The following is a 24091-nucleotide window of genomic DNA, read 5'->3' on the forward strand; positions in this document are numbered from 1 at the left end:
TTCTGAAGCAGCTATGTACTCCGCTTCACATGTAGATGCTGCCACGACTTCTTGCTTGCTGCTGCACCAGCTCACTGCCCCACCATTCAACACATATACGTATCCGGTCTGTGACTTAGAGTCATCCGGATCTGTGTCAAAGATAGCATCGACGTAACCCTTTACGACGAGCTCTTCGTCACCTCCATAAACGAGAAACATTTCCTTAGTCCTTTTCAGGTACTTAAGGATATTCTTGACCGCTGTCCAGTGTTCCATACCGGGATCACTTTGGTACCTCCCTACCAAACTTATGGCAAGGTTTATATCAGGTCTGGTACACAGCATGGCATACATTAGAGAGCCCACGGCTGAAGCGTAGGGGACAGAACTCATCTTCTCTCTATCTGCCGCCGTGGTCGGCGACTGAGCCTTACTCAATCTCATACCTTGCAAAACTGGCAAGAACCCTTTCTTTGAGTTTTCCATATTGAACTTCTTCAATATCTTGTCAAGGTATGTACTTTGCGAAAGACCTATGAGGCGTCTCGATCTATCTCTATAGATCTTGATGCCTAATATGTATGCAGCTTCTCCAAGGTCCTTCATTGAAAAACTCTTGTTCAAATAGGCCTTTATGCTCTCCAACATCTCTATATTATTCCCCATCAATAATATGTCATCCACATATAGTATGAGGAAAGCTGCAGAGCTCCCACTCACTTTCTTGTACAGACAGGCTTCTTCGTAAACCTGTATGAACCCAAACGCTTTAATCACCTCATTAAAGCGAATGTTCCAACTCCGAGATGCTTGCACCAGCCCATAGATGGAGCGCTCGAGCTTGCACACTTTGTTAGCACCCTTAGGGTCGACAAAACCTTCTGGTTGCATCATATACAACTCTTCCTTAAGGTTCCCGTTAAGGAACGCTGTTTTGACGTCCATTTGCCAAATTTCATAATCATAAAAGGCGGCAATTGCTAACATGATTCGGACTGATTTCAGCTTCGCTACGGGAGAAAAAGTCTCTTCGTAGTCAACTCCTTGAATTTGTCGAAAACCCTTTGTGACAAGTCGGGCTTTGTAAACGGTTACATTACCGTTTGCATCAGTCTTCTTCTTGAAGATCCATTTATTTTCTATGGCTCGCCGGTCATCGGGCAAGTCCACCAAAGTCCATACTTTGTTCTCATACATGGATCCTATCTCGGATTTCATAGCCTCAAGCCATTTGTTGGAATCCGGGACTGCCATCGCTTCTTCATAGTTCGAAGGTTCACCGTTGTCTAACAACATGATTTCCATCACAGGGTTGTCGTACCACTCTGGTGCGGAGCGTGCCCTTGTGGACCTTCTGTTGGGGAACGTCGCATGGGAAACAAAAAATTTCCTACGCGCACGAAGACCTATCATGGTGATGTCCATCTACGAGAGGCGATGAGTGATCTACGCACCCTTGTAGACCGTACAGCAGAAGCATTAGTGAACGCGGTTGATGTAGTGGAACGTCCTCACGTCCCTCGATCCGCCCCGCGAACAATCCCGCGATCGGTCCCATGATCTAGTACCGAACGGACGGCACCTCCGCGTTCAGCACACGTACAGCTCGACGATGATCTCGGCCTTCTTGATCCAGCAAGAGAGACGGAGAGGTAGAAGAGTTCTCCGGCAGCGTGACGGCGCTCCGGAGGTTGGTGATGACCTTGTCTCAGCAGGGCTCCGCCCGAGCTCCGCAGAAATGCGATCTAGAGGAAAACCCGTGGAGGTATGTAGTCGGGCTGCCGTGGAAAAGTCGTCTCAAATCAGCCCTAAAACCTCCGTATATATAGGAGGGAGGGAGGGGACCTTGCCTTGGGGCTCAAGGAGCCCCAAGGGGGTCGGCCGAGTCCAAGGGGGAAGGCTCCCCCCCCCCAAACCGAGTTGGACTTGGTTTGGTGGGTGGGAGTCCTTCCTTCCCTTCCCACCTCCTTTTTTTTCTTTTCTCTTTGATTTTCTTTCCTAGGCGCATAGGGCCCTTTTGGGCTGTCCCACCAGCCCACTAAGGGCTGGTGTGCCACCCTCAAGGCCTATGGGCTTCCCCGGGGTGGGTTGCCCCCCTCCCCCGGTGAACTCCCAAAACCCATTCGTCATTCCCGGTACATTCCCGGTAACTCTGAAAACCTTCCGGTAATCAAATGAGGTCATCCTATATATCAATCTTCGTTTCCGGACCATTCCGGAAACCCTCGTGACGTCCGTGATCTCATCCGGGACTCCGAACAACATTCGGTAACCAACCATATAACTCAAATATGCATAAAACAACGTCGAACCTTAAGTGTGCAGACCCTGCGGGTTCGAGAACTATGTAGACATGACCCGAGAGACTCCTTGGTCAATATCCAATAGCGGGACCTGGATGCCCATATTGGATCCTACATATTCTACGAAGATCTTATCGTTTGAACCTCAGTGCCAAGGATTCATATAATCCCGTATGTCATTCCCTTTGTCCTTCGGTATGTTACTTGCCCGAGATTGGATCGTCAGTATCCGCATACCTATTTCAATCTTGTTTACTAGCAAGTCTCTTTACTCGTTCTGTAATACAAGATCCCGCAACTTACACTAAGTCACATTGCTTGCAAGGCTTGTGTGTGATGTTGTATTACCGAGTGGGCCCCGAGATACCTCTCCGTCACACGGAGTGACAAATCCCAGTCTTGATCCAGACTAACTCAACTAACACCTTCGGAGATACCTGTAGAGCATCTTTATAGTCACCCAGTTACGTTGCGACGTTTGATACACACAAAGTATTCCTCCGGTGTCAGTGAGTTATATGATCTCATGGTCATAGGAACAAATACTTGACACGCAGAAAACAGTAGCAACAAAATGACACGATCAACATGCTACGTCTATTAGTTTGGGTCTAGTCCATCACGTGATTCTCCTAATGACGTGATCCAGTTATCAAGCAACAACACCTTGTTTATAATCAGAAGACACTGACTATCTTTGATCAACTGGCTAGCCAACTAGAGGCTTGCTAGGGACAGTGTTTTGTCTATGTATCCACACATGTAAATGAGTCTTCATTCAATACAATTATAGCATGGATAATAAACGATTATCTTGATACAGGAATTATAATAATAACTATATGTATTATTGCCTCTAGGGCATAATTCCAACACCTTCGTGGTTCAGTAGTAACTTGATCCGAAGCTTCATGATCATCATCATTAACTTCCTCTTTAGTCGGTGTAGGCGCCACAGGAACAACTTCCCGCGCTGCGCTAGTATCCTGTTCGAGAGGGGGTGTAATTACCTCATCAAGTTCTACCTTCCTCCCACTTACTTCTTTCGAGAGAAACTCTTTCTCTAGAAAGGATCCGTTCTTGGCAACAAAGGTTTTACCTTCGGATCTAAGATAGAAGGTATACCCAATAGTTTCCTTAGGGTATCCTATGAATACGCATTTCTCCGCTTTGGGTTCGAGCTTTTCTGGTTGAAGTTTCTTCACATAAGCATCGCAGCCCCAAACTTTAAGAAACGACAACTTAGGTTTCTTGCCAAACCATAGTTCATATGGTGTTGTCTCAACGGATTTAGACGGTGCCCTATTTAAAGTGAATGCTGCAGTTTCTAATGCGTATCCCCAAAATGATAGCGGTAAGTCGGTAAGAGACATCATAGATCGTACCATATCTAATAAAGTGCGATTACGACGTTCAGACACTCCGTTGCGTTGCGGTGTGCCAGGCGGCGTCAGTTGTGAAACGATTCCACACTTCCTTAGGTGTGTGCCAAACTCGTGACTCAAATATTCTCCTCCACGATCAGATCGTAGACATTTAATTTTTCTGTCACGTTGATTCTCAACATCACTTTGAAATTCCTTGAACTTTTCAAACGTCTCAGATTTTTGCTTCATCAAGTAGATATACCCATACCTACTCAAATCATCGGTGAGAGTGAGAACATAACGATAACCACCGCGAGCTTCAACATTCATTGGACCACACACATTAGTATGTATCATTTCCAATAAGTCGGTTGCTCTCTCCATTATTCCTGAGAATGGAGTCTTAGTCATCTTGCCCATGAGGCACGGTTCGCATGTATCAAATGATTCAAAGTCAAGAGACTCTAATAGTCCATCAGTATGGAGCTTCTTCATGCGCTTAACGCCGATATGACGAAGGCGGCAGTGCCACAAGTATGTGGGACTATCATTATCAACTTTACATCTTTTGGTACTCACACTATGAATATGTGTAACATCACGATCGAGATTCATCAAGAATAAACCATTCACCAGCGGAGCATGACCATAAAACATATCACTCATATAAATAGAACAACCATTATTCTCTGACTTAAATGAGTAGCCGTCTCGCATTAAGCAAGACCCTGATACAATGTTCATGCTTAAAGCTGGTACTAAATAACAATTATTAAGTTTTAAAACTAATCCCGATGGTAGATGTAGAGGTAGCGTGCCGACGGCGATCACATCGACCTTTGAACCATTCCCGACGCGCATCGTCACCTCGTCCTTGGCCAATCTCCGCTTATTCCGCAGTTCCTGCTTTGAGTTGCAAATGTGAGCAACAACACCGGTATCAAATACCCAGGAGCTACTACGAGCGCTGGTAAGGTACACATCAATAACATGTATATCACATATACCTTTAATATTGCCGGCCTTCTTGTCCGCTAAGTATTTGGGGCAGTTCCGCTTCGAGTGACCTTTTCCCTTGCAATAGAAGCATTCAGTCTCAGGCTTGGGTCCATTCTTTTTCTTCTTCCCGGCATCTGGCTTACCGGGCGCGGCAACAGCTTTGCCGTCTTTCTTGAAGTTCTTCTTACCCTTGCCTTTCTTGAAACTAGTGGTCTTGTTGACCATCAACACTTGATGCTCTTTCTTGATTTCTACTTCTGCAGATTTGAGCATCGAGTACAACTCAGGAATGGTCTTCTCCATCCCTTGCATGTTGTAGTTAAGCACAAAGCCTTTGTAGCTTGGTGGGAGAGACTGGAGGATTCTGTCAATTATAGCATCATCCGGAAGTTCGACTCCAAGTGAAGTCAGACGACCGTGTAACCCAGACATTTTGAGTATGTGCTCACTGACAGAACAGTTCTCCTCCATCTTACAGCTAAAGAACTTGTCGGAGACTTCATATCTCTCGACACGGGCATGAGCTTGAAAAACTAGCTTCAGCTCCTGGAACATCTCATATGCCCCGTGTTGCTCAAAACGCCTTTGGAGCCCCGTTTCTAAACTGTATAACATGCCACACCTAACTAGAGAGTAGTCATCACTCCGCGTTTGCCAGACGTTCAGAATGTCCTGGGCTGCTGCGGGAGCGGGAGGGTCACCTAGCGGCGCATCAAGGACATAAGCCTTTTTAGCTGCTTCAAGGATGAGCTTTAAGTTGCGAACCCAGTCCGCATAGTTGCTACCATCATCTTTCAGCTTGTTTTTCTCTAGGAATGCGTTGAAATTGAGGTTGACGTTGGCCATCTACAATATTTATAAAGACAACTTTTAGACTAAGTTCATGACAATTAAGTTCATTTAATCAAATTAAGTATGAACTCCCACTTAAATCGACATCCCTCTAGTCATCTAAGTGATACATGATCCATGTTGACTAACCCGTGTCCGATCATCACGTGAGACGGACTAGTCACCATGGTGAGCAACTGCATGCTGATCATATTCAACCATACGACTCATGTTCGACCTTTCGGTCTCTTGTATTCGAGAACATGTCTGTACATGCTAAGCTCGTCGACTCAACCTAGGTGTTTCGCGTGTGTAAATCTGGCTTACACCCGTTGTATGCGAACGTTAGAATCTATCACACCCGATCATCACGTGGTGCCTCGAGACAACGAACCTTCGCAACGGTGCACACTTAGGGAATACGTTCTCGAAATTTTAAGAGGGATCATCTTATTATGCTACCGCCGTTCTAAGAAATAAGATGTAAAACATGATAAACATCACAATGCAATCATATAGTGACATGATATGGCCATTATCATCTTTGCTCTTTCGATCTCCATCTTCAGGCATCGCATGATCATCATCGTCACCGGCGTGACACCATGATCTCCATCATCATGATCTCCATCATCGTGTCTCCGTGAAGTCGTCACGCCAACTACTACTATCACTACTACTATAGCTAACCGTTAGCAATGAAGTAAAAGTAGTAAGCACATGGCGTTGCATCTCATACAATAAATTAAGACAACTCCTATGGCTCCTGCCGGTTGTCATACTCATCGACATGCAAGTCGTGAAACCTATTACAATAACATGATCATCTCATACATCATACATGCAACATCACAACTTTGGCCATATCACATCACATGTCAAACCCTGCAAAAACAAGTTAGACGTCCTCTAATTGTTGTTGCAAGTTTTACGTGGCTGATTTGGGTTTCTAGCAAGAACGCCTTCTTACCTACGTGACAGCCACAACGATGATATGCCAAAGCTATTTACCCTTCATAAGGACCCTTTTCATCAAATCCAATCCGACTAGAGTAGGAGAGACAGACACCCGCTAGCCACCTTTATGCACGGTGTGCATGTCTGTCGGTGGAACCAGTCTCACATAAGCGTACGTGTAAAGTCGGTCCGGGACGCTTCATCCCACAATACCGCCGGAAAAGAATAAGACTAGTAGCGGCAAGCAAATTGACAAATCATCGCCCACAACTTTTGTGTTCTACTCGTGCATAGAATCTACACATAGAAAACCTGGCTCGGATGCCACTGTAGGGTAACGTAGCATAAATTCAAAATTTTCCTACGCATATTCAGATCTTCCTATAGAGAGACCAGCAACGAGAGAGGGGTAAGAGCATCTTCATACCTTTGAAGATCGCTAAGCGGAAGCGTTGCTAGAACGCGGTTGATGGAGTCGTACTCGCAGCGATTCCGATCTAGTGCCGAACTACGGCACCTCCATGTTCAACACACGTGCAGCCCGGTGACGTCTCCCACACCTTGATCCAGCAAGGAGGAGGGAGAGGTTGGGGAAGAACTCCAGCAGCACGACGGCGTGGTGTCGATGGAGAGACGAGGTCTCCCGGCAGGGCTTCGCCAAGCACCGGCAGAGAGGAGGAGAAAGAAGAGCAGGGTTGCGCCGAGGGAGAGGGAAAAGTTTGTCTCTCAATGGCCAAAAGTGCCCGATATATATAGGGGGAGGGGAGAGGGGGTGCCACCCCTAGGGTTCCCACCCTAGGGGGTGCGGCAGCCCCCCCAGATGGGAGGTGCGGCGACCAGAGGGGGAAGGAGGGGGTGGCGCACCATCTGGTGGGCCTTAGGCCCACCTGGCTTAGGGTTTGCCCCCCCTTTTCTCTCCCCTGCGCATTGGGCTGCGTGGGGAGGCGCACCAGCCCACCTAGGGGCTGGTTCCCACCCCCACTTGGCCCACCTTACCTCCCGGGGTCGTTGCCCCCCTTCGATGGTCCCCCGGGGCCACCTCCGGTGGTCCCGGTGGTCCCGGTACGTTACCGGTGATGCCCGAAACACTTCCGGTATCCGAAACCATCCGTCCTATATATCAATCTTTACCTCCGAACCATTCCGGAGCTCCTCGTGATGTCCGGGATCTCATCCGGGACTCCGAACATCTTTCGGTAACCTCGTATAACAATTCCCTATAACCCTAGCGTGATCGAACCTTAAGTGTGTAGACCCTACGGGTTCGGGAGACAGGCAGACATGACCGAGACACCTCTCTGGCCAATAACCATCAGCGGGGTCTGGATACCCATGGTGGCTCCCACTTGCTCCACGATGATCTCATCGGATGAACCACGATGTCAAGGATTCAATCAATCCCGTATATGATTCCCTTTGTCTGTCGGTATAGAACTTGCCCGAGATTCGATCGTCGGTATACCTATACCTTGTTCAATCTCGTTACCGGTAAGTCTCTTTACTCGTTCCGTAGCACGTCATCGTGTGACTAACTCCTTAGTCACATTGAGCTCATGATGGTGTTCTACCGAGTGGGCCCAGAGGTACCTCTCCGTCACACGGAGTGACAAATCCCGATCTCGATTCGTACCAACCCAATAGACACTTTCGGAGGTACGCGTACTGCACCTTTATAGTCACCCAGTTACATTGTGACGTATGATACACCCAAAGCACTCCTATGGTATCCGGGAGTTGCGCAATCTCACGGTCGAAGGAAAAGATACTTGACATTAGAAAAGCTTTAGCATACGAACAATACGATCTAGTGCTATGCTTAGGATTGGGTCTTGTCCATCACATCATTCTCCCAATGATGTGATCCCGTTATCAATGACATCTAATGCCCATGATCAAGAAACCATGATCATCTATTGACTAACGAGCTAGCCAACTAGAGGCTTGCTAGGGACACATTGTGATCTATCTATTCACACATGTATTACTGTGTCCTGTTAATACAATTATAGCATGAACAATAGACGATTATCATGAACAAGGAAATATGATAATAACCATTTTATTATTGCCTCTAGGGCATATTTCCAACAAGTTGAACAAGCGCAAAGGGGCAGCCGATAGTGACTATGTCGCCGAAAGGTACAAAGATAATCTTTGGAATGATCTCATGTCACATTTCAACCTGCTAGAATGTGAGAATGAAGACGCCGCAGACAAACTGAGGGCCAAAGTCAAGCAGTGGACTCTGAAGAAGATGGCCGAACTGTTCCGTAGCTGGAAGAAGAAGCTATGGAAAAACTATCTGAAGACAAAGAAAGTGCCAGTATTCGAGGGGTATCTAGCCAAGCAGGCGAATCACTGGAAGGCATTTCAAGAGTACAAGGAGTCAGAAGATGCCCAGGCATTATCAGAAAAGAACAAGCTAAATGCCGACAAGAAGAAAATCACCACAAGCTGGGGCCAGGGGGCTATGAGACTGCCATCCCAAAGTGGGATAAGAAAGAGCAAGATCTGATACATAAAGGCATCGTACCTGAACCACTCCGTGATGAGTGGGAATTGAGAGCAAGAAATTGGTTCCTTGCGCATGGTGGGTCGTACGACGAAACAACAGGGGACCTCATCTGCAATGACGATCTTAGGATACCCAGGGAGAATTGGAAAAGGATAGTGAAAGAAATTAAGGAGGGAACAAGAAAGTTCACTGCAGATATAGATAGAGATTTGCTCACACTGGTCCTCGGCAATGACGAACATGGAGGACGAACGCAAGGCTTCGGTCCTTCTTACCCGTGGTGGCTTGGGTTTGCCAGAGACCAAGACACTTACAGAAGCCGAGAGAGAGCAAAGAAGCAGCAGCAGGATGAGGAGAATGACAAGTTCAACCAGTTGCTTGCCAGGATTAACGAGCAACAGAAGCAGATTGATGAGCTTAGAGGAGTACCGCGCCAGGAAGATCCTGCACTTGATATTACCGGCGCCCCATCTAAGCGAAAAAGCAGCGTGGCTGAATCTGAGGCCCCGCCCGACGATGAACGAAGAATGATAGAGGGCGGTCCCGGCTACCCCGTGGATGGAATCAAGGAGTCAACATCATGTGAACTCCATCAGAAATTCAAGAACATATCCATGAAGGTGGCCGTCGGACAAGCTTTACCTTCTGGCCCTGATGCACGCTGGCATGGCCGTGAGATTCCAGCTGGCTTTGCTAAAGTCGGGGTGGATGAAATCATGACGGGGTTTAATGATATGGAGCTAGACATAGCTGGACCCAAAGATGAGAGGACACTCGGAGAAGTACTGGGTGGAGTCATCCTATGGGACAAGAACTACATCAAGCTTCCAGGCTCGGCCCCAAGGACAACACCGCCTCCGAGTCGTCGCAGGTCACCTACACCTCCATTACCTCCAAGCCCTCCACATGACGTCGGCCAGCACAACACGAGTCCATCTCGATCACCGCCGCCGGACTTGGGTCGTCCGTCTCCGTCGCCGCCCGCACATGATACTAAGCGGAAGCGTGCCAGCAAGAATGCTTCGTCGATGATTTCTAAGCGACGGAGCTCCCCAAAGCGCAAACTGTCGCCCCTCCCAAAGGTACCTCATGCTAATCTTCCTATCAGACCTTATGATCGTACCCCCGAGGAAAACGCCAGGATAGCAAAGGAACATCATTATGCGCAGATGAAAAAGAAGGAACCCGAGCCCCGCCCGGAATACACCGAGAAGCAAATAGCATGGGCAAAAGACTTCATAACCCTTCCATCATAGTATGACTTACACTATAAGCCTGATGACTATACATGCACATTGCAGAAGGAAGTGAAAAAGAGCAGCTCACGTGCAAGTGCAAGTGGGAGCAAATCAAGTTCAACTACAAGCAAGAAAAAATCAGACGTTCCTCAGCTTGGACAACAGGCCAAACAGTCAATCACACCCCTCAAGGTGTTAACCGAGAATGTTCCCCCTCTGGTGCAGGGGCAAGCTTTTGAAAGAGCAAAGGAGTTGGCGGCTGAATGTGGTATCTTGGTTGAAGATTTGCTGGCTTCCCAAGACGACAGGATACCCAAGGCTGTGGTGGCCCCTAAGCCACAGTTTGTCATGGGAGAGCCTTTGGTCAGCAAAGATGATCTCCCAACAAATATGCATTACTTGCATAAATGGTACTTAAGTGAATCAAAGAATGGGAGAACGATGATCGTGCTGAGTGTCCCACGGGAGTACTACGGCCGCTCCGAAGAAATCCATATCGACTTTGATGAACTCTTCCAGATGTACAATGGCGACGCCCTCGACACATCGCTTATGAGTTGCTATTGTCTGTAAGTTTTTCAATTTGTTGTCTACATATAACTTGTTTAGTTATTTCAATTCATTGTCTATATATAACTTGTACTCTATTATGCAGAATGAAGATTCTGGATTGTAAAAGCAAGAGCATCCTAAATATTGGGTTTATTGACCCAGATAAAATACATATAGCGACGCTAACTGACAAACCCAAGGAGACGGAGGAAAACCTTCTAAGGTTTCTAATAGATCAAAATTTCTGTGACCACATACTGTTTCCATACAACTTCAGGTGAGGGTCTTTACTCTGTTGTGTCCATTCACTTATAAGTGTAATTGATAAGTTACTGACACACACACACACACACACACACACACACACACACACACACACACATATATATATATATATACATGTGCAGCTTTCATTGAATTCTGTTGGACATTCAAATTGATAAGGGAAGAGTTGATGCCTTCGACCCATTATCGAGACCCTTGGAACAGTTCCAAAGCCTGCAGGACATGCTCCAAGGGTAATTTTAATCATTCTTGCGCTCTATCAGTCTCTTTCGATGATTTTCTGATATATCAATTAATGAAAAACTTAGCAAATCATTATCCTTGTCGGGCAGGGTTTGGAAGCGGTTCAAGTGCGTGACTCCCGGTAACTTTCCTGAGAAGCTGACCTTTAGAGCGGCTCAGGTAAGTAGTACTATGATATACTTCTATTAATTTTCAATACATTTATGATGCTAGATTATTATTTTAATTATATATATTCTATTCTCGTAAAGTGCGACCAGCAGCCACGGGGAACGCATCTATGCGGATACTATGTTTGCGAGACCATTCGCACGTTTACCTCTGAGTTCAAGGATCACAGATTCGACGTAAGCAATAAACATTCACACCTCTATTTTTATCCGTCATTCTTTGTTATCATGATTGATATTCATATTCATCTCTTCTTCTTATATAGCACACGGCCGTAAGGACGAAGGTCCTACCAGAGCAGCACGCGATTGCTGTTGCACAGGAGCTTGCGGGATTTCTGAAGACGGATGCTATAGATGACAAAGGACGATTTAGTGTAAATAGGGGCCATTACTGATGTTCGTCCATGTAATCGAATAGACGGGCTCTAGTCCCGATAATTCAGATCTGCATATAATTGTATATATATGCTCGCTTGTAAGATAAGTTAATCTTATATATATATGCATAATTATTCTATTTAAATTATATGAAAACTAATTCCCGAACACCAAACGAGGCATCACGTTAATCTCCCGAACACCTAAACCCTAAAACCCTAAAACCCAAAAATAATTTCATTAAAAAAAAAAACCCCTCAAAACCAGCAAAATCTGAAAATCTTTAGTCCCGGTCCGTGTAACGAACCGGGACTAAATGGACTGCCCCTGGGGCGCTACGAGGCGCCCACGTGGAGCACCTTTAGTCCCGGCTTGTAACAGGGCCGGGTCTAAAGGTTAGGCCTTTAGTCCCGTCCCTTTAGTCCCGGCTTGTAACAGGGCCGGGTCTAAAGGTTAGGCCTTTAGTCCCGTCCCTTTAGTCCCGGTTGCTGAACCGGGACTAAAGCCCCTTACGGGCCGGGGCTATAGGCCCTGTCCCCACTAGTGAGCCGGCGGAACTCGCGGGGTTGCGACTGGGAAAGGGGTCATCAGCAGCAAGGTCGGGGCAAACACACGGCGGCAGGGCCGAGCTCTTGGCGATGTGAACCGGATAGGCGACGAAAGGGCAAGGCGGGAGCGCCAACTTCATCGCGATTCCATCAATTCACTGCCTGGGAAGAAGAAGAAGAAGAAGAATCCCCCATCCCGAGACGACGAGGAAGAGGAGGGCGCGATCCCCATCTACCGTCGTGACTGGGAGACCTCCTTCGGCGGCGTCTTCGGCTCCTTCGACGACGGGAGTAAGAACAAAACTGTGCCTACTCATCCCAACCCACTTTATCTCTCGACACATCAAGCTAGTGTCAAGTCAAATCTAGTTTCAGCAAAGTCCGATTTGCGATTTCGTAGCGTGCGTGATGCGATTCCTGGTTAATTTAGTGAAACACTAGTTAATTGCAAGGATGAGCAATCGACGGCACCAAAGTAGATCAATTTTCTTTGACATCCTCCTTCTTCAACTATTGCATCTAGTAAGTATTTAACAAGGAAACAACCACATATTTAATACGGAGTACATTGGCAACCGACCTATTGGAGGGGATCCTTTGCATTGCTTAGAGATAAGATACCAACCTACAGATCGTAAGTAAGATGAACAAATAAACCATCAACATCTGCTTCTCGAGCATGCTGTCATTTCTGATATATATATATATACTCCCTCCGTTCCTAAATATAAGACTTTTTAAAGATTCCAATATGGGCTGTGTACGTAGCAAAATGAGTGAATCTACACTCTAAAATACGTCTATATACATTCATATGTAGTCTGAATTGAAATTCTAAAAAGTCTTATGTTTAGAAACAAAGGGAGTACTACACTGACATTGCAAGTATCTATGGTATCTATCTAATCACTTAATCTGGCTTCTTGCAGCTGCCCTTGGTCCAATGCGTTATACATCTGGACCTATCCCAGAAAATGCCTTTCCAGCTACCACCCTGCAGGTCTTCTCCATCAGAGTTACTGACCTGAATGGTCTCTGCTGGTGGCCACTTCATGTCTATGGCTTGGTTGCCATCAGAGACGGAGTAGATCATGATCGCAACTTTCTCTTCAGACGCACAAGGGATAACTACCAAATCCTTACCGAAGAGGTGCTTGTTCTTACGGATCCTATTTTTCCTATCTTTATGATCTCTCTTTATGTTCATGCTGATCTGATTATGTTACCATGTCCATTAGTAATTTCAGCACATTATTATCAATTCATGCAAATGCCATACGTGGATGTGAATTCTGCATCATTTGACAGTTGTCACCATCCAACATTCGTGTTCACCTAATTCAACCTTGAACCACCAGATAGTCATCGTCCTAGCTCTCGATTCAGGCGTGGCCATCGAATATAGCTATTCCTAGCTTATTGCGCGCGCAACGCCTATCACAGCCATTGCTTCAACATATGGATCCGGGTTGTTTTGCATGTGCATGACCCCTCTTTCTCTCTTTTCCTGCTAACGCGCTGACACATGCATGCATGCCTATGTCATCTTTCCTCTCTCCTCAAACTTCATTACTTTTAGTTGTTTTTTGACAGTTTAGATGCTTGATATCTTCAAAATTAAAATTTTGTTTTTAAAACTTTATATACATTTGAACGGCTGGTGCTAAGATCTTTAGAACAAGATCAGTCATGGATAACCTTTAGACAAACTTTTGTTAACTGCAATTGAAATATGGAGTTTTAGAAGATTAGAAGTGTTTTCTGTAAGGAACTTTGGCGGGCATAGTGAAGAACTTCTTTATTTTCTTCACAAAGTGCTAAATAAGCAGAATCAGGAGATGAAGAACTTTCTCAATAGCGGGTCTGCACTTTATTAGAGAATGTATTTGAAACCGAAGAATTTTATAGACAGCTTGTGTGAACTTTGATGAAAAGTGTATGACACTTTGTTAGAAATATATCGATATTGGACTTGTTTCGTAGAGCTAACCGTGAGAAACTCCAATACATAAATGAATTTAAATTTGCATAATTTATTTAGAAGTTAGGGCGACATATAGTTTTTCCTAGCAAATACTAGTATGGTGGAGTAGCCTCACATTAAGGTGTATGACATATTGATTTGACCTGCATGCATGGGACCAGCTGCATGTTGATTTGATGTCTAAGATGATGAGTGATCCAGATATAGGTTGCGCGGGCAATGAGTTAGGAAAAATCCACTCTCCGTGGCCATGGCTTTGTTTCCATTAATACGATTGGCTGGTTGTCCCCAATTTATCCGCCTTCCTTACTAGGAAAGTTAGAAGGAGCAAGATATCTCGAACAGTCTGTCAGTTAACTAACCATTTTGGTGACGCTTGCATCGCAGGATCCCTTTTTGATGCTAACAGGCCCGTCTCGTGCGGTCATGTTGGTCGGTCGGACTCGGATCACCTTCGAAGTTCAGCTGAAAGTGAAGGGTAAAAAAACTGAATCTGAAGATAGAGTGTTGGCCTCCAAAGTCTTCCATTTCCGCCTGGGGCCTCCCTCTCCCCTTGAAGACGGCATCCATACACACATCCCCTACGACAGTTGGACGCTCGACCTCTCGTTCGCGCCTCTGCGGCATTCAGTCGAGGCCACTGTCAGCGTCCAGCTAGTCGACGGGTCATGGCCGGACGGTCACCAGGGACAGATCTTCTGCTGCGCCACCGGCATAGAAGACGCCAAGATGCTGCTGCTTGACTGTCGAGATGGCAACATGCCCATCGGTCCGGACGGCATGTTTGCACTCTCGAGGCGCGTTGTTTGCGCGGAGCTTAGCGGAAGGGACAAGCTCATGGTGTCCGTGCAGGCGCGCCGCGTCGGTCTCCTTACGAGAAATCGGGCCGTCTTCGAGCCGAAGATGTCCGGGACGAGCGTCGGCATGTGTGACCTTCGTTTCTGCAAGATGCAGGTCACCGTTGCTTGGTCCTTGCTCTCCACCTCTCGCACACATGCAGGTGGTAAGTCTACCTGGGTAATGTGTGCTCAGCCATAGATGGGAGAGGGGTGCTCTCTGTTTAGCCGAAAGATGTCCACTCCAAAGTGGTGTTCGCTAAGTAAATCATGCTACTACTCCCTCTGTATGGGTACAGCGTACTACTCACTCTGTACCAATATGTCGTTTATTTGGCCCTGTGTTTTCTCAGCTATGTTGTAAGCTTGTGATGGGCATGGGCCTTTGTTGTGGGACGTTCGTTGTAATATAATGTTGTCAAGGATTTGGTCATGACACATCTTGCACATTATACCGTGGGATTTGGAGACAGATTTTGCACATTGTGCCTTGGGATTTGGGCATGACGATCCTGCACATTTAGTCTGACCTGAAAGTGTTGCGAGACATTATCTTGCACTTGGTCCCATTTGCATAGTTCCACTTATGACAACTTGATTGAAATGTATGGAGTAGTGCCCATCGCAAGTCGGCTCCTTGAGTTCGAAGGTCTCACAATCAATTAAAGCCTCCAATTCAGAATTAAATAAACAATTCCTCAAGGCGCTCTCATTTAAAAAGAATATATATTAATTTTGGAGCTCTTCCATTTGAATTAGGTATGCAATTTTGGATTTGATTCACATATTTGACCGGATCACCAATTTTTCAAATCATTCTACCTTAGCTGGCCTGTAATAAAAACTTATTAATTTCGCACACCCTCTCATCATCTAGAAAAAATAAGTGTCACCATGTAACACTCTAGCTTCAATATATTAATTGCATTGACATACACAGAAAAAGGAAAAGTTTCCACATAAATATGGGTTAACACACAAACAAATCGCGAAAGGCCCATCAAAACATCACATTGTAAACAGAAAATGCACTCCATCATCTCCCCCACCCGTCAAACAAATATTTTCTCAGTTCCAATATATAAGGCATATTAGTATTATGAAAAAGTCAAATTTCTTTTACTTTGACTTAAGAGCAAAAAATATCAACATCCACAACACTAAATAAATAAAATATGAATGCTCATTTTATGACGAATCTATTGATAGTGATTTTATATTAGGGAAATTTTGGTCGATCTTAAAGATGTTTGACTTTTTAGAAACCTAATATACCTTATATTTTAAAACAGAGCAAGTAAAAAAATATGAAAATCGGACAATGCTAACGAACGCAAAAAAGCGCGCCCAACCCTTTTTGGTAAATAAAATGGTGCACAACTAAAGTCTCTCGGTTTCTGTCGGCCAGGGTTGCTCGTCTTGTGACGATCATCGTTCTTGACGGATGTGAACAAACTGTCTTTCGATCATTCTTCGACACGGTGCATCTATCTGGCGTCGCCGTTGGTGGATCCGGTGCATTTAATGCCCAAGCTTGGTTGACGCATTGGTGACTTTGTGGTGGCCCTTTGTGCTTCAATTATGCCGCCGCGGCGACATTTGCTCCAATGTCAAGGTGGGGGATCAGTGGCTATGTTTTACATGTAGCGGGGTCATTAGTGCTTCCTCCATCGAGCGTAGCCGTGATTGTTGGTGTTTTTTTGCTTTTGGCGCAGTGTTGTATCAATTGTGTTATGGATGCACAAAGACCTCGAATGAAAACTATGTTCATCTATGTATGTATATTGTATGAAAAAAAAATTTGTTCGTGAATGAATGCATGCGCCTTATCTTAAAAAGGAGGTCAGAGCTACTCCCTCCGTTCCTAAATATAAGTTTTTTTAGAGGTTCAACTAATAAACTACATACGGATGTATATAGACATACTTTAAAGTATAGATTCATTTATTTTATTTCGTATATAGACACCTACTAAAATATCTTAAAAGATTTATATTTAGGTACGGAGGGAGTAGTCACAACTGACAATCCGCACACGGGCTGATGAGTGAGTCTTTTTTTCTCGCCGAAAGCAGAGCAACCGTGATCCTTGGTGTTCATGCCGCCGAGCCGGAAACCCTCTGCTGAACCCAAGACCACGTGTCTTCTACCTTCTCCAGCCAATCGCCTCCTCCGATCCAAGCCTGGCCCCAGCCGTCAGCCTCACATAAACTCCCTACGCGACCATCCACGTCAGTCAACTGCCTGGCCAGCCTCCCATGCCCCACCAGTCAGCCGCACACCCGGCCCTCACGAACAGATATCCATCCAGATCCCCGGCCCGACCCGGCCCGGACCCACTCCGCCACCATCGTCTTCCCCGATCTCCCAGATCCACACCACCAAACCACACGAGCTCCGCCACTCCCCTAAACCCAACCCCCGCCCCGCGCGCGGATGAAACCCTAGTAGCCCAGATCCCCCGCCCCGCCCGCCGTCCATGGCCGCCGCCGCCGCGACGACGACGATGCTGGACTCCCTCCCGGCGCCGCTGCTGCGGGCGCTGCGGCTCAAGACGAAGCAGCAGGAGCTGCTGCTGCGCGTGTCCGCGCTGGCGCTCATCTACGTGCTCGCCTTCGCCGTGCGCCTCTTCTCCGTGCTCCGCTACGAGTCCATGATCCACGAGTTCGACCCCTACTTCAACTACCGCACCACGCTCTACCTCACGGAGCACGGCTACTCCGAGTTCTGGAACTGGTTCGACCACGAGAGCTGGTACCCGCTCGGCCGCGTCGTCGGGGGCACGCTCTTCCCCGGCCTCATGGTCACCGCCGCCCTCCTCCACCGCCTCCTCCGCGCGCTCTCCCTCGCCGTCCACATCCGGGAGGTCTGCGTCCTCACCGCCCCCTTCTTCGCCGCCAACACCACGCTCGTCGCCTACGCCTTCGGCCGCGAGATCTGGGACTCCGGGGCCGGCCTCGTCGCCGCCGCCCTCATTGCCGTCTGCCCCGGATACATCTCCCGCTCCGTTGCTGGGTCCTACGACAACGAGGGCGTCGCCATCTTCGCGCTGCTGCTCACCTTCTACCTCTTCGTCCGCGCCGTCAACACCGGATCCCTCGCCTGGTCGCTCGCCGCCGCGTTCGGCTACTTCTACATGGTCTCCGCCTGGGGAGGCTACGTCTTCATCATCAACCTCCTTCCGCTCTACGTCCTCGTCCTGCTCGTCACTGGGAGGTACTCGCAGAGGCTCTATGTCGCCTACAATTGCACCTATGTGCTGGGAATGCTGCTCGGGATGCAGATCCGCTTCGTCGGCTTCCAGCATGTTCAGTCTGGGGAACACATGGCCGCCATGGGAGTCTTCTTCCTGTTACAGGTAGTTTCCCGCACATTACTGTGAAATGCAATGGAAATATTTCTGAATTCATTGACTTGGAAAATGCATTCACATCATTTCTGATTTCAGAACTGACAACAGAAAAACTGAATTAGTAGAAAAGCAAAGTTCGTCTTGAATAAGATTAAATGACATGCTACATAATCAGGCTGTTTATACCATTGACGACCTCCATTAGGCTCCAGTTGACTGAAAAGTGCTTTCAGATTGATGACCTCCACTACCAATTTATTCATCTTTAGCCTTTAGGTAGATTGTGTTACTGGATATACCCACTTTTCTTTTGTAAAACAGAACTTACCATCTTATTTACCACGCTTAACTTCTGTATATCATACTCCCTCCGTCCGGAAATACTTGTCCTAGAAATGAATGTATCTAGACTTATTTTCGTTATAGATACATCCATTTTATGCATTTCTAGGACAAGTATTTCCGGACGGAGGAAGTATATGGCTATTTAAATCAACAAACAGTACCCGTGATTCTCAATTATGAGTGTCAACGGTCAACTTACTTATATCATTGGTGTTATGATGTTTAGTGCGTATTTTTAAATGAATTGCATAGAGGCTTACCCTCCTGTTTGTCTCAAGAAAAATACCCACTTCGTTTACGGACAAAAGCCGGAGTTTAGAACTGTAGATCTACTGCTGTACTGTTGATAATTTGATTTCTGCCTGGACAATTATCTATTCTAGTTAAGATCTCCTGTACTTTCTCTAGAGTCTAGATGGTAGCATGGAAAAAGAAGAGCTGACATAAACCACTTCCTTGCTTTTGCAGGTTTTCTTCTTCCTGGATTGGGTGAAATACATGCTGAATGATGTCAAACTATTCAAGTCATTCTTGAGAATTACCCTGACCTGTGTGATAAGTGTTGGCACCCTGGCTCTTGGGATTGGTACTGCGTCAGGTTACATCTCCCCTTGGACAGGGCGGTTTTATTCCCTGCTTGATCCGACCTATGCGAAAGACCATATACCAATCATCGCATCTGTTTCTGAGCATCAGCCAACAGCGTGGTCTTCTTTTATGTTTGATTTCCACATCCTTCTTTTCCTGTTCCCAGCGGGCCTCTATTTCTGCTTCAAGCGCCTGTCAGATGCCACAATATTTATAGTTATGTATGGCCTTACGAGTATGTACTTTGCTGGTGTGATGGTAAGGTTGATTCTTGTTGCAGCACCAGCAGTTTGCCTTATTAGTGCCATTGCTGTATCTGCTACAGTAAAGAATCTGACAACATTGATCCGGTCAAAAAGCAAAAGTCCACAGACTACAGGAAAAACAACAGGCTCGAAGGCAGCTGCAAAGGTATTTATGTCTTCTATTTTCACTTACACTTGCTTGTACAATTTACTTCTGTAGTATAGTGTACCTTAAAACCAAAGTGTAAGTAAGTAAGTTTGATAACAGGTTCCAATTAAAACAGTCTTTCTGACTGAGAATAAAGTAATTCAATTGAAGTTGCTTATTTTGTATTGTATATACTTTATGCGCATAAATTCATAATGGTAAACACTTGGATTTGAAACTGACCTGACATTTTTGGGCAAGTCACCATCCTGTTGAAGGCGAGACTACTATTTTCGGACTAAATGATACACGAGTGACAAGAAACAGAAATTCACAATATGGACTTTGATACTTTGGCAAAAGATTGGATACCATGGTCCAGATCAGTAGCCCATAAAAACCACATGTAGAGTTATGTATATGGAATCTGATCGAGAAGTACTTAATTCTCAGCTCATAGTACGGGATTTTTAATTACTGCATACAATGTATTTTTTCTAGAGTATCATGATAGGTCGGGATCGATCAAGCATCTTTGTGGTAGGTTAACTAATTGCCCGTCGGTCCATAGTTAGCAATGTTTTGTAGTAGTTCAAAGTAGTCCAGGTCTAGCCAATCACATGCGCAACACAAAACTAGTACATAAAGGGATAACTTTTTTAACGCATCCTAACCTTGTCACAACTTAATACAACGTGTGCTCTACTGCATGCTAAAACTTTAGGATATCTCAATCTATTGGTCCTGACCATTATCGATCCATGTGATATCCTGCCTTAATTAGCATATAATTAAGTTTTTTTGTTATAAATGAGAGCATATCCTGGACGTGAGGAATGCATGCTGTAGCTTAATTGCGATCACCGTCAGTTGTCGATCCATGTGTTCAATAGTGCTCTAAACTAGCTAGCTAGATCCAAACTTGGCCAATCGCACGTGAAACACAAAACTGTGGGATAAAGGAATAGTTAATTTTTATCCATTCTCAACCTGTCACCAACTCACCATCTTATCATATTAATTAATGTAATGAGTGCGTGGCTATAGTTTACTGAAACTCGGGTATTTCAGTATTTTTGCCCCTCATTATTGATTCATTCGCCCACCCTATCTTCAGCCCTAAATCCCTGATAAGGATAAGGTAATAGCACCATCCCCTGGAGACGTGAGGAAGACCTCACTCACTTACTAGTACGGTAATAGAGCAAGCTAATTATGATTGGATCAATGATGGGGAGCAGCGCCAGGAAAGTTGGTCATGATGCCACCCTGTTGGCTCTGTTGTTAATCCCTGTGCCTACCTGTTGATGTCGAGAACCACTAGTATAGAAATCCCTGGATGATTGTAAAAGACCAACCCATTGAGGTTGTAACAACCATCCGATGATAGCCACAGATTGCTGGAGCCTTTCAGGGCGTGTCTGCTCTACTGACTGTCTCAGATAGGCTTTGTTTGTGTCAGTTGCTGAGAAAATACAAATGTCTAACTTTTAATTTGAATTGGACAAGAATTTTGTGGTTTTAAGGTTATTTCTGCCAACTGTTTTAAGTTTCACTTTGCAACTGACTTGTGTTCTTGTGTGAAACAGGGAGCAGTTGATCAACCCTTGCCTTTCCAACATAATGTGGCTGTTGCTTTACTTGTGGGCGCTTTCTACTTGCTCAGTAGATATGCCATACACTGCACTTGGGTAACCTCTGAGGCTTACTCTTCTCCTTCCATCGTTCTGTCCGCAAGGGGTCACAATGGAGGAAGGGTTATATTTGATGATTATCGTGAGGCATACTACTGGCTTCGTCAGAACACTCCTACAGATGCCAAGATAATGTCATGGTGGGACTATGGGTACCAAATTACAGCCATGGGTAACAGAACTGTTATTGTTGATAATAACACATGGAATAATACACACATAGCAACTGTTGGACGGGCAATGTCATCTTATGAAGACGAGGCATATGAGATAATGCAGTCATTGGACGTGAATTATGTGCTTGTCGTATTTGGAGGTGTTACAGGGTACTCTTCTGACGACATCAATAAGTAAGTTAATAAACTTAATCATGAGCGTATATTATGTAATTTATATATGCATCTGATTTGATGCTGGGGCGAGACAATTTTGTCCTGAATCACAAAACAGATTCTCTTACTTAGCTGTTTGTTTCCAGGTTCTTATGGATGGTCCGTATTGGTGGAGGAGTTTTTCCTGTAATCAAAGAGCCTGATTACCTTGTCAATGGGGAATATCGTGTTGACAAGGGGGCATCGCCAAAAATGTTGAACTGTCTAATGTAAGTACTGTTTACGAGGGAAGTAATTTTGTGTGTGTTGTGATACTTCTTCCTTTCATTGTTTGGCATGAACAAATGAATTGCCAGACTGAGAAGAAAAACTGTTGTTGTATCAACCAAAATTTGTGATGGAGCTGATACAATCTAAAACAAATAGATTTTGTTTATTCTGTAGCAGATCTGCGCAGTCTTTTGTGCTTCTGTTGTGATAGGTCAATCAAAATGTGCGGTGCTTCACCATGGCTATTTCAATTTCGATTCCACAAGCTATATATGCTTATGAAAGACATGATTTTAATAACATTTAGCTTTTCAGTTCTGTTGGTATTGTCAAACTTATGAAAATTCTCAGGACATTTCTTATGTCAAAATATGTGCTACCATTATCCTTCCATTAACTAGAGTTAAGCTACACATTGCTGTTTTCATGGGCTTCATCTCCCTATTTTTGTGGCAGGTACAAACTCTGTTATTATCGATTTGGCGAACTGACCACGGAATATGGAAAACCTCCAGGGTATTGTACATCCTCATATTGTTTTTATATGCCTGTTTCAAGTTCAAGATTAACTAGTGTCGGATGGAGATGTATGTACTTGATTGTACTAAGGTTTCTAGATAAGCAGCATATAAGCTCATTTTAGCATGAATGATTGTATCTTCTGTAGACTATTTTTTTTTACAATAACCCTTGCAGATTGACTAGTGTTTTCTTTCCAATAAATATGTAGACAACATTCTTATGACTTGTGGCTGTAGATGCAAGCTATCGATATTAACACTACATTCTTGTACTGTGTTTATTTTTGATATGCAGATACGACCGAGTGCGAGGAGTGGAGATAGGCAATAAAGACGTGAAGCTTGAGTACTTGGAGGAGGCATTCACAACATCAAACTGGATAGTGCGCATATACAAGGTCAAACCTCCAAAGAATAGATCCTAAGGTTTCGTCCCAGGAGGGAAGCGGCAAGACAGAGAGAACGGTTTGGGGGTGATTGCTTTGACATTGGTCACATGAGGAGGGTGCCTAGTCGTGAACCTTTTGTTTTTGCAAGACTAACAGTAACTCATACTGTTGTTTCAAAGTTGAGGACCTGGTAGTTGTGATAGCTGGTCACTCATTTTTGTTTGAGCATATACTGTGATGGAATTCTCGGAAACTTTTGGGTAGCAAGTAATTTTAGATCAATATGCCAGTTGACATTCCCTGGTGTTGGGTGTAGAAGATCTTTTTTCTTGGTTGCTGCCTGTTTGCTTTTATAGCGTGATAGACAACCATTTTTTTTGTCTGTGTTAGCGTACCGATGGTGTGATAGGCAAGCGTGTGATCTTGTGCTGCGGCAGGCGCAGCCTTTGAAACAAGGACTGTGTTGTGTTGTGGAGCTTTTGCAACGTGGACCTTAGCTGTTATGGGCTTTTGATTCCCCGTTGCAATATGGATCATGTTGTGGGCACCTCCAACCTGCATGACATGGTCGTTGGTCACCCATAATAAGGAGAGGAGAGGAGAGGAGAAGGATCAATGAGTGCCTCCTAATGTAAGATTTTATTTAGAAACGAATTAGGGGTACGTTGATTCTGAAAAATCAAACTTGTGAAGAAGTTCCATACTAGTAGTAGTATTCCAATAGCCTAAAGTTGTGCAAACCCAAAATTAAAAATCGTACGCGCACGTCAAAAGACAGAGAAGAGCAGCAGCTCTGATCGGCGCGCTATGCCCACCCACGCACGCACGTACGTAACCTCTCGTCCACCACCACTACTGTAGCACTGTACTGCCACCCTGCTCCTACTCTCTACCCGCCAGTCCCTCCCTCTCCCCCGCGGACCCTCCCGTGAACCGGGCCTCCATACGCCCAGGAGCGGGCGGCTCTTCCGCGGCCACAGCCACGGCCGTGCACCGGGTCCAGCGCCCCCCGAACC

The 24091-nt window shown here is 45.4% G+C and overlaps 2 protein-coding genes across 2 annotated transcripts in view; both read left to right on the top strand.

Moving 5' to 3' along the window:
- Positions 1 to 15393, top strand: part of LOC123428904 — a 31186-nt gene extending 15793 nt beyond the window's left edge. The window contains exons 2-4 of the mRNA XM_045113008.1: positions 12372 to 12662; positions 13301 to 13521; positions 14743 to 15393. Coding sequence (XP_044968943.1) covers positions 12372 to 12662; positions 13301 to 13521; positions 14743 to 15393 — 1163 coding nt within the window. The remainder of the gene's footprint in view (positions 1 to 12371; positions 12663 to 13300; positions 13522 to 14742) is intronic.
- A 2130-nt stretch (positions 15394 to 17523) lies between these two features.
- On the top strand, positions 17524 to 23390 carry LOC123428362 (dolichyl-diphosphooligosaccharide--protein glycosyltransferase subunit STT3B). Its single transcript, XM_045112560.1, has 6 exons — positions 17524 to 18549; positions 19357 to 19887; positions 21459 to 21913; positions 22042 to 22164; positions 22622 to 22681; positions 22982 to 23390. Exons 1-6 carry the CDS (start codon positions 17671 to 17673, stop codon positions 23109 to 23111), a joined length of 2178 nt encoding a protein of 725 aa, XP_044968495.1. The 5' UTR covers positions 17524 to 17670; the 3' UTR covers positions 23112 to 23390.
- Positions 23391 to 24091: the final 701 nt, after the last annotated feature.

Source organism: Hordeum vulgare, chromosome 2H (genome assembly GCF_904849725.1).
Source record: "Hordeum vulgare subsp. vulgare chromosome 2H, MorexV3_pseudomolecules_assembly, whole genome shotgun sequence".
Classification (NCBI taxonomy): Eukaryota; Viridiplantae; Streptophyta; class Magnoliopsida; order Poales; family Poaceae; genus Hordeum; species Hordeum vulgare.